This window comes from Pygoscelis adeliae, unplaced genomic scaffold, assembly GCF_000699105.1.
Source record: "Pygoscelis adeliae isolate BGI_AS28 unplaced genomic scaffold, ASM69910v1 Scaffold513, whole genome shotgun sequence".
In the NCBI taxonomy this organism is placed as follows: Eukaryota; Metazoa; Chordata; class Aves; order Sphenisciformes; family Spheniscidae; genus Pygoscelis; species Pygoscelis adeliae.
Window position 1 is genome coordinate 1245442 of NW_008824591.1, and position 14926 is coordinate 1260367.

At 44.3% G+C, this 14926-nt stretch overlaps 1 protein-coding gene across 1 annotated transcript in view; it reads left to right on the forward strand.

Annotated features, from left to right (window-relative positions):
* PUM1 (pumilio RNA-binding family member 1) overlaps positions 1 to 12657 on the forward strand; it is a 76230-nt gene extending 63573 nt beyond the window's left edge. The window contains 9 exon segments of the mRNA XM_009322259.1: positions 6 to 10; positions 12 to 154; positions 694 to 823; positions 1593 to 1721; positions 3117 to 3254; positions 4936 to 5061; positions 6077 to 6198; positions 7640 to 7832; positions 10885 to 12657. Coding sequence (XP_009320534.1) covers positions 6 to 10; positions 12 to 154; positions 694 to 823; positions 1593 to 1721; positions 3117 to 3254; positions 4936 to 5061; positions 6077 to 6198; positions 7640 to 7832; positions 10885 to 11016 — 1118 coding nt within the window. The 3' untranslated portion in view covers positions 11017 to 12657.
* Positions 12658 to 14926: the final 2269 nt, after the last annotated feature.

Consider the following 14926-nt stretch of genomic DNA (forward strand, 5'->3'; position numbering starts at 1 on the left):
CCCTTCATCTCTTGCGCTACGGCATGTCTGATGTTATGCCCTCTGGCCGAAGCAGGCTGCTTGAAGACTTTCGCAATAACCGGTACCCTAACTTACAGCTGAGGGAGATTGCTGGTCACATCATGGAGTTCTCCCAAGATCAGCATGGATCCAGGTGGGATTAAAAACCTTGTGCTGTGGGAAGCTTTTGGGACAGCTGCTTTCTGAGTTAGTGTTGTTTGCAATTTGCATCACGTCCTGAAGCAGAGAGGCAGAACAGAGAAAAGGAGGTGTGAAAAGCCAAGTAGTGTAACATTCTGACCCTTCTTTTGAAAGGTTGTTTGGGTACAGATGCTGACAGCACGAGTCCCATCTCTAAAGAGGAGCTTGCTTGCTTTGTAATTTGCTTGCTAGTCCCAGTGGCAGAGCTTACCTCATTTCAAAGAGCCGCTGGGACACGAGACCTTGCTGTATTACTCTAACGAGATCTGCTTTGCCTGGAATGAGGAGATATTTCGGGTACCGACAATGACGTGTGGCCATGGACCTCATGGCTGCGAGCACCTGAGGTTTCAGATAGCTGGACAGGGCAACTGTGTTTTAAAGATCTGTGTTTTGTAAGAGCTCAGCGTATGAAGCTTTTGAATGGGTCTATATTAACAAATGTGTTGCGGGCATATATGCCAGTGGCATCACACCAGCCCTATTTTTCAGGTTTATTCAGCTGAAACTAGAGCGTGCTACCCCAGCAGAACGTCAGCTTGTGTTCAACGAGATCCTCCAGGCAGCTTATCAGTTGATGGTCGATGTATTTGGAAATTACGTCATCCAGAAGTTCTTTGAAGTAAGTCTGCATTCCCCTGCAAGTCTTACTCAGATGCCTGCTGTCCTGAGGTATTGGATGCTCGTAGAATATACAGAGCTCGTAGAAACCATGCTATTTGGTTAAAATGGTGGATACCTGTCAACACTGATGTCATCTCCTCCCCACAGGCTGCTGCATCATTCCTGTTGGGGTGACTGAGGTGTGAGACTCGTAAAGATTCATCTGAAAAGTAACACTTTGCTTTGAGATGCAAAAGGTGTAGGAATAAATAGCAACATATCCAGGAGATGTAGGTCCAACAAGACTTTTCATGGATGCTGTGCTGAGCTGTCAGTACTCACATGTTTAGGAACAAAAGAAACTTCCAGTGAACAGCATGCGCTGGAAGAAAGAGTTGTGTTTTCATACCAGGGGGCTGGGCAGGCACCCATCTCTCCTTCTTGAAACTGGTCTGTTCCTTCTCCACCAAGGCTTGGTGGTTCTTTTATCCAGTAATTTTATAGCAACCCCATCAAGGGTTAGTGACCTGGCACATGCCACCCTGGTGGCTCCAGCACCGTTGACGCTGGAGTTTGTTTCAAGTGTGTCAGGCATGCCTGACAGACACAGAACAGAAGTCTGGCTTGTGCCTGTTCACATCCGTGGAGGTGTAGTTGGTATTTTCTTTCTTTTCAGTAGGCCCAGTTGTTTCTTGTTTAACACTTCAGCTTGACAGCGTGGGAGCGCTGCTGTGCCGCTTGGCCATGTGAGGGTTTTGTGCTTGTGGTGATTGGTTTCATCTTCACAGTTTGGCAGCCTGGAACAGAAGTTAGCCTTGGCAGAACGTATCCGTGGGCACGTTCTGTCCCTGGCTCTGCAGATGTACGGCTGCAGGGTGATCCAGAAGGCCCTTGAGTTTATTCCCCCAGACCAGCAGGTAATTGTAAGTTTCAATTTTAACTTTCTTCTTGATGTTTAACGTTCCTTGCCGTTTGGTGACCTGAACTGCGACCTTCTGTTCCTCTTGTGGCTGGTGTTCTTTTGGTTTGGTTTATGGCACGTTTGTTATGTTTTGTGTGCATGATAAGTTTGTGACACTGTTCTTGGGTCTCATTGTTACCTCCTTGTTCCACTTAACTGGTAGTGGTGTTGGTTCTCTGTTAATTCCCTGAAATGAGATTATGTATGTAGGGGAAACTGAGAATGATAGTGAATTAGAAGATACTTTTAAATCCCTTGAAGGAAGCAGTGCCAGAGTTTTGCCTTTAATATTTGCTGAGATATCACTGTTTTGATATGTGGGTCAATATTCTGCTTTCCTGCAGTGAGACGAGCGAGGAGCTCCTAGTTCCTGTTGAGCAGGCCTGGCATTGGAGAGATGTGGATGATAGCCAGGGTCCCACTCAAAGCTCATTAATAAAGGAATTCCTCTAGGGTTTTATGAACAATGAATTAAGATGAAAAATACGCTAGGCAAGCTAGCTAATAAAGGTGTTAGGAATCGTAATACAAGAATCTCAATGTAGTTTATTAAATTAAAAAATTGAAACAGGCTTTAGGATTGCACATTCTCTTTAGGTCGAGCCTGGGCTAAGCTGCTGACACACTTGTCAGCAGGACGGTGGGTGGTGGCCCAAACTCTGGCACTTCTGGTCTGAGGATTTACTAATTGTCTTCTTCCAGAATGGTATTTTTGAGTATGCTGTACTCCTGAACTGCCTGGTTTTGTATCAGTTGCAAAACTGAACTCGTCCGATTTTGTAGTGTCATTAAATTCACCAAAACTGTCATTCTCCGTTTTCTGATTGTGAATCTTTTAGCCTGCACGTGTGTTACTTTAGTCATATCTAAACCTTATCTCTTGGTTTCCTTAATCATCATACAGTATTACCTTGCGTATGTAAAATACTAGCAAGTTCTTATCCCAGTGCTGACCCATTTTAGTGATATATGAAGCTGATACACGAAAAGTTTGTGAATTTTGGGCATTTTAGATTTCTTTCAGGGAGCAGAGAAAGGAATGGGGGATGCACAGTAAAGTTGTGTATCAATAAAATTTCTTAAATTTGGATACTTAACTTGAAAGAGGACACTCATGTTTAATGAAATGAGTGCTTCATCTTCATTTCGTAATAGTATTTTTGTTGGTGGTTTCTGTAGCACAGCAGGCTTCATCTCAGCACTTGGCCGCTGGAAAACTTCCAGTTTGAAATACATCAGTGCATCCTTCGTACCTTTTATATTCTTGACCACGTTTAGCAGTGAAAACTTTGCATTTATCAGCCATGAATCCTGGTGGTGCTTTCTGTTTGGCTTTCTCTCCTCCTAATAGAATGAGATGGTACGGGAGTTGGATGGCCACGTCCTGAAGTGTGTGAAAGACCAGAACGGTAATCATGTGGTGCAGAAGTGTATTGAGTGTGTGCAGCCTCAGTCCCTGCAGTTTATCATTGATGCATTTAAGGGACAGGTAAGTCCTTAACCAAGATACTGACTCTCATTCTTTGTATTCTTATATGTTGCTTTGAATGGCATGATAGTGGCTGTAACTTGTTCAAATATTTTGAATTTTAAATTTTACTAAGCATCAGTTGAAAGGGTTCTGCAGCAGCGTGAGGGAGCCTAGAAACTCTTTGGTCACGTCTCTGTTATCATTTTTGTGCAGGTATATCACAGTAAAGCATTCTTGCAAAAAATCTGTTTTCCTGGAACATCGAGTATTTTTTGACTGATGGAGGGGAAAACAAGTCTCTCACTAATCCGTCTTCATAGTAAAGGTGGTGAGCAGAGTTTTGTGATAGGTATAGTAAACTTTCATTATGATCCTCTCTGTGAGGATGGCTTAGAGGACTGCTGTTTCCCAAGGGTCTTGGAGCAGGGGAAAAACCTCAGTTTCTTCTAGAAAAGGGCAGTTACTTGTGCTTCATTCTCCCAGTTTTTTCTTGGTATCCTCTCCTGAATTGATGTCCCGGATATTAATCGTGTAGCTGCCTTTATTCTGCCCGTAGTCAGCTTGTCTTCCATTACAGAAGCGCTGGTTTGGGCGTTTCCAACTTCAACTTAATTGGCTTTGGAGGGGGACTTTTGAAGTATGGAGGGTTTTGCCACAGGGATGCGAGGATAGCCCGGGGTAATTACAGCAGGAACCAGGCTTTATTAGTTTGGCTGCTCCTGGAACAGCTGTGAAAGTGGGGACTTGCTTGGCTATGTCAAAACAAGCAGGATTCTAGCTGGAAACTTGCTCAGCAGATTTGCTGGTTAGAGTTTAGCTTTGGACCTTCCACTAGGGAGTTAGGCGAGGCAGAAATATCTCTGGGAACTTGGTTGATGGCACTGACATTTCTTTGACTAGCCGTCCCAGTTTCATCTGAACTTTCATGTGAAAGATTAAACTTGCTGCCTCAAGACTATTTTTCTGTAGTTAATTGCACTTCAAGTCCTGTTGTCCTGCACAGTTTACTCAACAGTTATTAAAAATTTGTAGACTGTCAATTTAACTTCAGTGCTTGGATTTGCTACTTTTGTTAATTTTAAGCAACCAAATAGGATTTTGTGCTTTAGACAGAAAACTGTGCAGCAATAATAAAATGTGTCAAGTTCTTATCAACAGATTTGGTAATCCGTTAGAAATGAGAAAGAAGGTTCTTTGTTGTCACTTCTCCTAAGTGTAGTTAAGGTTTTTAAAAAAAAATCCAAATAGTTGAGGAAAATCCTTTGCTGAGCATTTTTAACCTTTCTGGTTCATAGCATTTCTTACATAGCTTAAAATACATAGCTGGCAAACAGTATGCTGGATTTATTCTTCTGAAACAGTGTTTTAACACAGCTTCTAATAATGCTTGGCTGTCCCAGTGTTCTTTTTATTAATCAAGAGGCTTTACCATTTGTTTTCCTGTTTCCTGAATGGGGAAGCTGAAGCGCAGGTAGGGATGTGATGTGCCTGCGATCACCCAGTTAGTCCTGTGGCAGTGGGGAACAGATGTTTCCAGTTTCAGTTTATGCTATCTGGAGCTGCAGTGCTGCAAGCTGGCATTACCTACCATGCCCGGGAAAAACCACCATGTGCTCATTTAATTCTGAAAGGTTTCTAGGATTGACAAAGACTAACAGATGTGTTGCTGCCTGTGCTTGCCTGTCTTTGTTGAACACAGGTTTTTGCGTTGTCTACACATCCATATGGCTGTCGTGTGATCCAGAGGATCCTCGAGCACTGTCTTCCTGAGCAGACCCTTCCCATCTTGGAGGAACTTCACCAACACACCGAGCAGCTTGTTCAGGTCAGTGTGGGAAGGGGGAACGTGGGTGCTGTGAGATGTTTCTCGGTTACTGCTCTGTATTAGGAAAGCTCCTGGCAGCCTATTTGGGACTGCTGCTGTAGTGCTGCTGGGGTCGTCTGAACACAGGGACTCTGCTCCCGAGGAGGAATGGGAAGGAAGGTGGCAGACAAGAAATGCATCACCACTAATTGTTTTGGCTATGTGCACGTATCCAGCAGGTATCAAAGTTGTAGTTACTTCCCCTTTTGAAAAGCATCTTAAGTATTGAGTGGGTGCGTGTCCTAATGCTTCACTCCAGAAGTTACAGTGCAAGTAAGATCTTAAGCGAGTTGGTGCAAAGAGCTGATTACTTCTAGGAAAAGAAAATGCCAGGTAATTGGGATTCTTAATGTGTTGGTTTTATGCACACCCCCTTCCTGGCTGCCTTTCCTCTTCCTCGCAGTCCTTCTGAGAACTTGCTTTTCTAGGATTCTGGTGTTGGGGCAGGATGGATATAACAGCAAATGAACCCTGTTCTGTATGCTTATGTATTTAGCACACAGAAAGTGGGAGGAGGTTGGGCATGGAAGTTAGGCATCGAGTCATGCCCCTGGTATTGTGAACGGGGAAAATGTGTATCTTGTGATCTGAATATACACGCATTCAGAATATGAACATGCATGAGGACAGTCTCCTGTAGCTAGAACCATGGCGCAGCCCTCCCGGACATGTGATTTGGTATGTTCAAACTTGGAGAAAGCAAAGAAACTTGAAATAAGCAGAGTATTGACATTTCACGTTCAAGGAAATTGTTTCGCGTTTTATAATTTGTACAAAGATGTAGTATTTTACCTCCTGGTAAAACTCTGGAATGCATGTTTTTATAGAAGTAGAAAGTATTTACATGATTTATACAGTAGATATTTTAATTAGTGTTTAGTTCAAGTTTGTAAGTCTTAATGCACATCGGGAACTAGTTTGATATTAATGGTTCCTGTCCACCTTTTGTCACACACTTCTGCTGTCTCTCAAACAGGATCAGTATGGGAACTATGTTATCCAGCATGTACTAGAACATGGTCGGCCTGAGGATAAGAGCAAGATTGTAGCAGAAATTAGAGGCAACGTGCTCGTGTTGAGTCAACATAAATTTGCTAGGTATGAATTTGTTCCTTAAAGTCTCCATGCCCTGTGGGAGCATGGACACGTGCTAGAGTTGCAGAAGAGTTAGGGGTGGGGTGTAGGGAGGTGAAAACAACTTTTTGCTTAACAACAGAGTGCTATTTATAACTGCTTGTAAACTGGGATGAGTGACTGGCAAGGTAAGTTTTACTTGTAATGAAGGAGGATGAAGATGTGGAAGAGTAGCTCAAATCCAAGTTCCTGAACTTGACGAAGAGTTTTTGTGTGTGTTGAGTTTTTTGTTTTGTTTTTTGGTGTTTTTTAAGTGGTCACTATCCCTTGGATAATAATGTTCCATAAGAGAGTTTCACTGCCTCTGGGATGCTCTGTCAAGCCACAAGGGAGTTTGGGAAATCAATGTAGCAACAATTCTTTTTCATCCCACTTTTCACAGAAGAATCTGTGCTTTTTATATGTTAAGTTTTGCAGTCCTTTTTGAGACACATGCATAATGATAGTCTCTTAAAGAAGCTGCAGCAGTCTGAGGCTGTTAGTCTGGATGCTACAGAGCTACACATGGGTAGAAGCAAAATCCAGGTACCTTAGCGAATGTCAAGACGAAGTAAAACTTCCCATGTTTGTAAACTCCTTTTGTGTGTGTTTCTAGCCATTTGAACATGAAGGCTGAGCTCTTCAAAGGCTCAATATTCTCACGTTTTTATGATTAGTAAAATAGTGCTTCAATACTTACGGACACAAGGGAAGTGTAACATGAACAAGAATTAGAAGAGCGTGGTCTTAATGTTGTTATTTCAGATTCTTCCTCCCTGACTTGCCTTGCTCTTTTTTTCTAACCTTCCTTCCAGATGGAGCGTTAGTTAGTGTAGGATGTCCCCTGAGCTGAGCACTAGTTGTGGCAAACCACTTGGTGATTTTATGATTCAGTCAGGGATGCAGAAGATAAGACTAGCAAAACTCTCCATCCCCTTTCATATATCCTATTTAACTTGGCTCTCCGGAGAGCAGAGACTAGTCATCTAAATATATTCAGGAATTTTGGAAGTTCTCTGCCTTTGCTAAGATCTTTCGTTCCTGAATAAGCATTTCCCTGTTGTTCTAACCTTGGACCTCCGCTCCCGTCGAGCTCCAGTACTGAGAAAACCAAAGAACAACTCATCTGCTTGTCTAATGGGCACGCTGTGAGAACAGACGCTGATCTCAAATACAGCATCATTGTAGAGTTGCACAAATTTGGGTGAAATAAAACCTGAACTGGTCCTTTACCACATTCCCACTCGGATCCCAAGTTCCTTGGACTGCTCTTCTGTTTCACATTGCTGATCTTCTGTGCCGGCACATAATGTCTCTCCCAAATGGTCTGCCCTTGCTAGAAGCGTAAGAGATCTCCTTGGGGTTGAATGAAAAGCCTGGTAGAGATGTCGCGTGCTCACAGACTGTCCTTCTTTTATTGTTACAGCAACGTGGTGGAGAAATGCGTTACTCACGCCTCCCGTACGGAGCGTGCCATGTTGATCGATGAGGTGTGCACTATGAATGATGGCCCTCACAGTGCCTTATACACCATGATGAAAGATCAGTACGCCAACTACGTGGTACAGAAGATGATCGATGTGGCAGAACCAGCACAGCGGAAGATTGTCATGCACAAGGTAAGCAGCTGCCGTCGATTGATAAGGATGTAAGACTTGTCACTGCTACACTGGTTGCGGAGAGAAAATAAGGCTGAGATGATTGCTTTTGCCGTTAGAATTTCCTAATGACGGGGGTATTTCAAAGTTGCGTATTTCAGTAGTAGCTGAAAGATGAAAATGTGAAATAACGAGATGCTATTTGGACTTAAAACTAGCTGGTTGCTTCTAGCAATCTCTTCTGACCTAGTAACCTAGTTCCGCATTCGTGGCGTAGCAAACGCTGCTACAAACTGCCAAGACTTTCACTGCAGCAGTGCCATCGGGTTGGTGCCTTGCAAGGGACCCTCTGAAGGTCTGGCGATGACGACACGCTTGCCCTCACTGAGAACAGTGTTCGCTGATGAGAGCAGTTTTATGCGCTCAGTGGAGCCGAGCCAGACCTCGACACACCTGGAGGCCGAGCGCGGACCTGCTGGTTGCGTTTCTGAGGGCTGCCATCGCTGCCTTGTCACTTCATGTCCCTGCTTTACGGCCCTCATCAGGACAGTCAGCTTGGCTGGTAACACCACGCTAACGGGGCGTGTTGCTGTAGCGCCTGAGCCTGGAGCCATTAATCAAATTCTCTGTTTCTCAGTTTTGAATACGGTTTCGATGAGAGACTTCCACGGTTTAGCTTTACGCTGCAGTGTTTGAATGCGTAACAGTTTCAGGACTTAATATTTGTCAAAAATGAAGACAGTTTGGCAGCAATGCATATTTAATTCCAGTCCTGCCTCCCAAGGCTGTATGCCTGCTGCCCCAAGGGCAGGAAGCTCTAAAAATCAGGTGATGTCTTCATTTTCCTGCTTTTAAAGGTCACATTTGTGGGTCTTTATAATTGTAATGAATGGAAAAAAATACGCTTTTAAATGTGTAGTGGAACTGAGATTATTTTCTTCAGTCACATGTTTTAGGGTCTCGTACTTTGTGAAAAATACCAGCTACAGCTAGACCTCATATTGGAAGTAAAATACTACCACGGGCTTGGAAAACCCCATATTTATTTATTTTTAAGAGGAACTGTGAAGACTGTCAGGTATTCAAATCCCAGTGAAATCAAGTGTATTTAAGAATCCTTGAGTAAGATGGACCGAGTGATTTTTTTTTTTTTTTTTTTCCCCTGTAAAAAGACGTGGGTATTATCTGTTAAAGAGACCTGATTTTTTTTACCTACACAAGGCAGTTGATCAGTATGTAAAAATCATATGTGCAGTTGAAATAATCTTCAGGGAGGTTAATTCTTAGGCTTAGGAATCATTCAGAGTAGTTCTTTTACACCAAAATCTGTATTGGTCCAAAAGGAATTACAACGATAATTAAAAATGTATGGCAAGGGATATACGCAGTTTAACTGTAGCAGAATGACCTGTGGCTTTGCTAATCTATATATAGAGAGAGATATATTTAAAAAAAAAAGATAATATACCAATGATCTTTACTGACGTGTTCTTTTTCCTGTCAAGCAAAGTCTTTTGAATAAAATGCTAATTAGGTTATCAGTGTGGTTGTCAAAAATAGAACTGGGATGACAGCTAAACAGGACTGACTGAATATGAAGATTTCAGCTACGTTATCAAGCTGAATGAAAGCCTGGGAAAATTGAGTGTATCGACTGTTGCTTTTAGATTGTGAAAATTGCTATTAGTACAAACAAGTAGTTTGTGTTACTGTTAAAGACAGCGCTTTTATTTAAAAAAAAAAATAAAATATTGAAAAGTAATTTTAACAGTCAGTTCTGTCAGGAAAAGAAAAAAAAGTCTTAGAAAGGAAGAGGAACAAAGAACGAACTGTTGGACCCGGGGAGCTTTTCTTCTCCTTAACCTCAGAGCAGCAGTCAGACCTTCTTGGAGCTGGGATGTGGGGAGGGCCAAGGCATCAATTTATGATTATTACAAGATGGGTCCTTGAACTGAAATAGGAATTTAAGCGGTTAGAGGCTGAGCTGATGAAGTAGGGTGAGCTTGGGATGGATTTCCCATGGGAGTTCTACGGTCAGTCCTGGCTCAGGCGAGTAGTGGTGGTGTATCTACCCGAGGAGCAGGGAGTGCTCTACGTCGTGTTGTGGCTGTTTTCTCATCCTGTCTGCAGCTCCCACCGTAGAGTAAAAAGTCCATCGTAATTGTGTTATTGAAGGAACGTGCTGGTGGTGTGAGATATTTCTCATCTAGTAATGAAAATGAATCGCTCTTATGTCTCGTTCCTCTGAAACTGTCCAGGAGGACTTCAGCAGCATGATGATGTTACTACGACAAAAGCAGCTCTCCTTGTTCGGGTGCTCTGGCCGTAAAGGTGGTTTTACTCTGGCTACAGTCCTTACAGTGCCGTTGAAAGTGACTTTTACTGTGAAGTAGTGTGAGCGGGTGAAGCTTGCTTCCACAGACCTCTTCTCTGCTTAAAATAAATACTGTAATTGTCAGGTTCAGAAATTAAACTGCTGTTCAGCCCGGGAACGCTGCATGCCTCTCCCAGTAGCTCTTTCAGATAGACTGCTGAAATTCATACCAGCAGCTCTTCCGGGCTTTTAGTAGTTTTTTTGAAGTTCAGCCTGTAGCCTGGAAGGAGGCAGAAGACCCTGCTCATGTTCAGCAAAAGCAGCTCAGCCCCACTAGACCCTTCTGATGCCTTTTCTGCCTTAGTGTGTTTGCCCGCAGGCTGGGGGCAGAGTGTCAGGGCACCCTTGGGAAGCTGGAGCACCCAGGGGTCCTGTCTTTCCAGCCTCCTCTCTTGGGACAAAGCCTTGTATTCATCCACACGCTCGGATCCAACTGGATTCCAGTAAAATGGCTCAAGACGATGCCACCTGCTTGACCAGAAGTTCCTCCTAAAAATAGCATCAGTGAGTTATGGAGCATTAACTTGATTCACAGTAATCGAGGCGATTACAGCAAATGGCGCTTTAATATTTCAGGCATTTTTGTGGTGGTCTGCTGGTGGCCAGCACTCTGACCGTACGGTACCCGGAGCTCGCTCAGGATTGACGTGGCCGTAATCCGGGTTCCTAAGCTTCACTCACTCTTCTTTTATCTCCTAGATCCGGCCTCACATCGCCACCCTGCGTAAATACACCTACGGCAAACACATTTTGGCCAAGCTGGAGAAATACTACATGAAGAACGGGGTGGACCTAGGGCCCATTTGTGGACCACCGAACGGGATCATCTGAGGCGGCGAACTGGGGAGGAGCTCACTGGCCATCCGGCATCTACAACCAGCAACCGACAATATTCCAATATACAGTTAGAAAACGTTTTATGGTTGCTAAACTGCTAAAAAAAAGAAAAAAGAAAAGCCTTTGTAAATTTCTTTAATTTTATTATGCATAACATGTACTAATTATTTTTTTTAATTAACTAATTGCCCTGCTGTTTTACTGGTGTATAGAATACTTGTACATAGGTATCAAATGTACATGGAAGGCCACATTTTTGTTCACTGTTGTATCTATATTCCAAATGTGGAAACTTTCAGGGTGGTTGGTTTGAAGAAAACAAACAAAAAAACCCGTTTTTAATTCATCTGCCTTGCAGGCAACTCTTTTGCAAATACCTGTTTTTTCTCCTTTTAGTCAAAAGTCAGCAAGAAGTTTGAATTTTAGTTAAATGGCACAAACGACGCATTTAACGCTGTTTATAAATAAAAAAAAAATTCAACTTGCTAGAGCTTCAGTTTAAAAAAAGAATTAAGTTTTTGAAACTTTTTAATTGCTTTTTTTTTTTTTTTTTGAGTATAACATGCTAAAGGAGGTAGCTTAGCTGTCGTTTTTGGGAAGAAAACGTACACACCCAGAAAGTTTTTAAAGCGAGGGGGCGAGGGGCGGGTGTACTTGTTTACTGCCTACTCGGTTTGTTCTGTTAACATTGAGAGACACAATTTGATTATTTAGCATGAGGAAAAAAAAAATCCAACTCGGCTTTGGTCTTGCTTCTATAAATATATAGTGTATACTTGGTGTAGACTTTACATATATAAAAATTTGTAGTATTTTCTTGTTTTGATGTCTGATCTGTATCTATAATGTACCCTAGTAGTGGAACATACTTCTGACTGTACAATTGTACATTTGTAAACCTCTGTAATGTAAATGTGGAGAAGTTTGAATCGACATAAACCCGTTTTTTGGTAAGAAAAAAGAATTAGCAAAACCTGTGCATTTCAGTGTATATTCACACCTTTTATGGTCGTAGCATATAGTGTTGTATATTGTAAATTGTAATTTCAACCAGAAGTAAATTTTTTCTTTTGAAGGAAATGTTCTCTTTATACAGCCTAGTTAATGTTTAAAAAAAAATAAATGCTTGGTTTTATTTGTCACCTAGTTGAACAGTAGCGATCCTTTCTAAATGTTATACAAAAATGATTCAGTTCAAAATAGTGTTTTTTTGAATCTTAAAAAGTAATGTTTTGCTTATTTTGTGACAGTAAGAAACAAAAAGTGCAAAAGTACAGAATCCCCTAGTTTTCCTTACAATCAGAGTCCCTTTTCACCTTGTAAAGTGTGAATCACCTTCCCTTTTTGTACAGAAGATGAACTGTATTTTGCATTTTGTCTACTTGTAAGTGAATGTAACATACTGTCAATTTTCCTTGTTTGAATATAGAATTGTAACACTACACGGTGTACATTTACAGAGCCTTGTGTATATTTCCAATGAACTTTTTTGCAAGCACACTTGTAACCATATGTGTATAATTAACAAACCTGTGTATGCTTATGCCTGGGCGACTATTTTTTGTAACTCTTGTGTAGATTGTCTCTAAACAACGTGTGATCTTTATTTTGAAAAATACAGAACTTTGGAATCTGGCTTCGCGTTTGCTTTCAACACCTTCACCAGGGTGCCACCCCCACAGCTTTTTGCCTCTTTTCTTTATTTAAGAGCAGCCTTCCCGCGTCGGCCGAGGGCGGCTGTGTCCGCTCTGGGCAGCAGAGACACGTGGAAAACGAAGAGCAGAGCGACCACGTTACCTATTGCTGCTTCCCGCTGCTGCCATCCCTCCTCCCGGGGTCTGGGGTTTGGGCTGGATTTTGGATTTATTCCCCCCCCAAACCTTTTCAGAGCCCAGACATCCTCGCAGCACCCACAGCCTCCATCCCCTGGCCGTAAGTTGGAGGTGAGCATCCACCAAGTGCCTCTTGCTCATTTTAAGCATTGTGAAATAACTTTCCCTGGCCGCCGCTCGTCTTCCCCTCGTGGTTTCCTCTGCTGCTCCCGTCCCCCCCTGCCCTCTCTGGAGGCTGGGGTTGGCGGTCCACGGGGTTGATGGTTGCGCAGAAGCTGTTTGTTATCCTCATCCTCCTCTTCACTTTTTGGGGCGGGGGGAGGAAAGGCTTTTCCAAGCACAATGTGAATCCCTTGACTCATAGAGCTGAGGCTCAGAGGAAAACATGGTGCTTGGTGGGAGATGGTCGCTGCATGGAGAGGTTCTTCCTCGCTCTGTACAGAGGCCAGAAGCATCTCCCCAGGGGAGCAAGCTGAGCAGGGGGTGAAACAAGCCCTGTGGCTTCTCCTGCTGGTGCCACGATGTTTTCTGGGTCACCGAGAACTGCTAGAAAAGCAAGAGCAAACACCGAGCTCGTCTTCCCATGGAGACTTTCCCCAGCCCCAAGCTCTCCTTCCCAAGAGGTAACCAAGAGGTCCCTCCGCCTGGGGCCCGGCGCTGGGCGAGCAAAGCGAGGGCCGTCCTCTCTCCTCCTCACCTGCATCGCCTCCCACCCCTGCTCCCAGTTCATCGTCTGCTGCCCGTCTCGGGGAAGCTCCAGCTCTGCGTTGTCATCCCTGCGTGACCCTTGCTCGGGGAGAAAACCGGCCTCTTTAAGACCAATTTTTCTTCATTTACCAGCGTGAAGGGCCTTCCCTCTCCCTGCGGTGCAGTTCAGCGGCCGCTGGTTTTAAAGACCTTTTCTGAAGGTTATCATCAGAATAATTTGGGAAAGCCTGGTAAGTTTGAGCACTTGTGCGAGTGGGGTGAGGTGTGATAACTTGATGGGGCGGGAAGAAACTTCCTATTTTACAGGAAATTAGGTTTTTTTGCTCAGGGCATTAAAACGTTTGATTTCGGAGTATGTGTCAAAAGCTACTGATCCTTCCCATGCTGCCACTTTCTTCTTCTCACCCCTCAACAAAAACCAATACCCCCGTGACCCAGCAGTGGTTTTAATCGTTTTTCACACCCGTTGCTGTTAAATTTAGCGGAGAGAGCTGACTTGGGCTTTCTGAAACCTTTTTTGCCCTGGGTTTGAAGCCAGACCGTGCAATAAGCAACAGCCATCGCACCGAGCCAGGAGGGTTACGGGAGCACTTGGGTCCCAGCCCTGGAGCCTTTGGGGCTCCTACAGCTCTTTAACGCTTCGTTTAACCCACAGTGCTTGAGCAGCTCAGCGAGGCAGCAGCGTGGCTGTGGATTTGGGGCAGAACGTGGCGAAAGCAAGGGATATTTTTTCTTTTTAAGTTTAATTTAATTTCACATTGAGCATCTCTCTCAGTTTCGAGAGTGGGGTGAGAGTCTGCCCAGGCTCCGTGTTTCTTCCCCCAGGCACCCATGAGGCCGGGGTTAACCCCGGGCACCCTTCCCAGCACGGCAGCGGCAGCAAAGGGGGGTTCAGGAACGGGTTTAACTCTTGCCCAGACCTGCAAACTCCTGCTCCGTGCCTGACCCAGGGGGAAGGATCTGGCCAGCAGTGCCTGAGCACCGGCACGGCAAAAAAAAACAGCCGGGGCGGCAGCCCCACGCCTGGTGGCATTGGCCCTGCCGGGGTAAAGGAGGGGGCACGGCGGGGGCTTGCTGGGAAGGATACGGCCGGGTCCCTTCGTGCGGGCCCCCTCTTTGGTTATTCCTGAGCACGGCTGCTGGTTGCTGCTGGAGAAGGGACGCGAAGGGATCCATCACATCAGCCAGGGCCCATCACGTAAGCTGGGATCCGTCGTGACACCCAGGATCCGTCACATCAGCCGGGATCCGTCACGTCAGCCAGGGTCCATCGTGACACCCAGGATCCATCACCTCGTCCGGGATCCATCGCACTCACCCTGACCCCATGGAACAAGATTTCCCGTTTCCAACAGGGCCGCAGC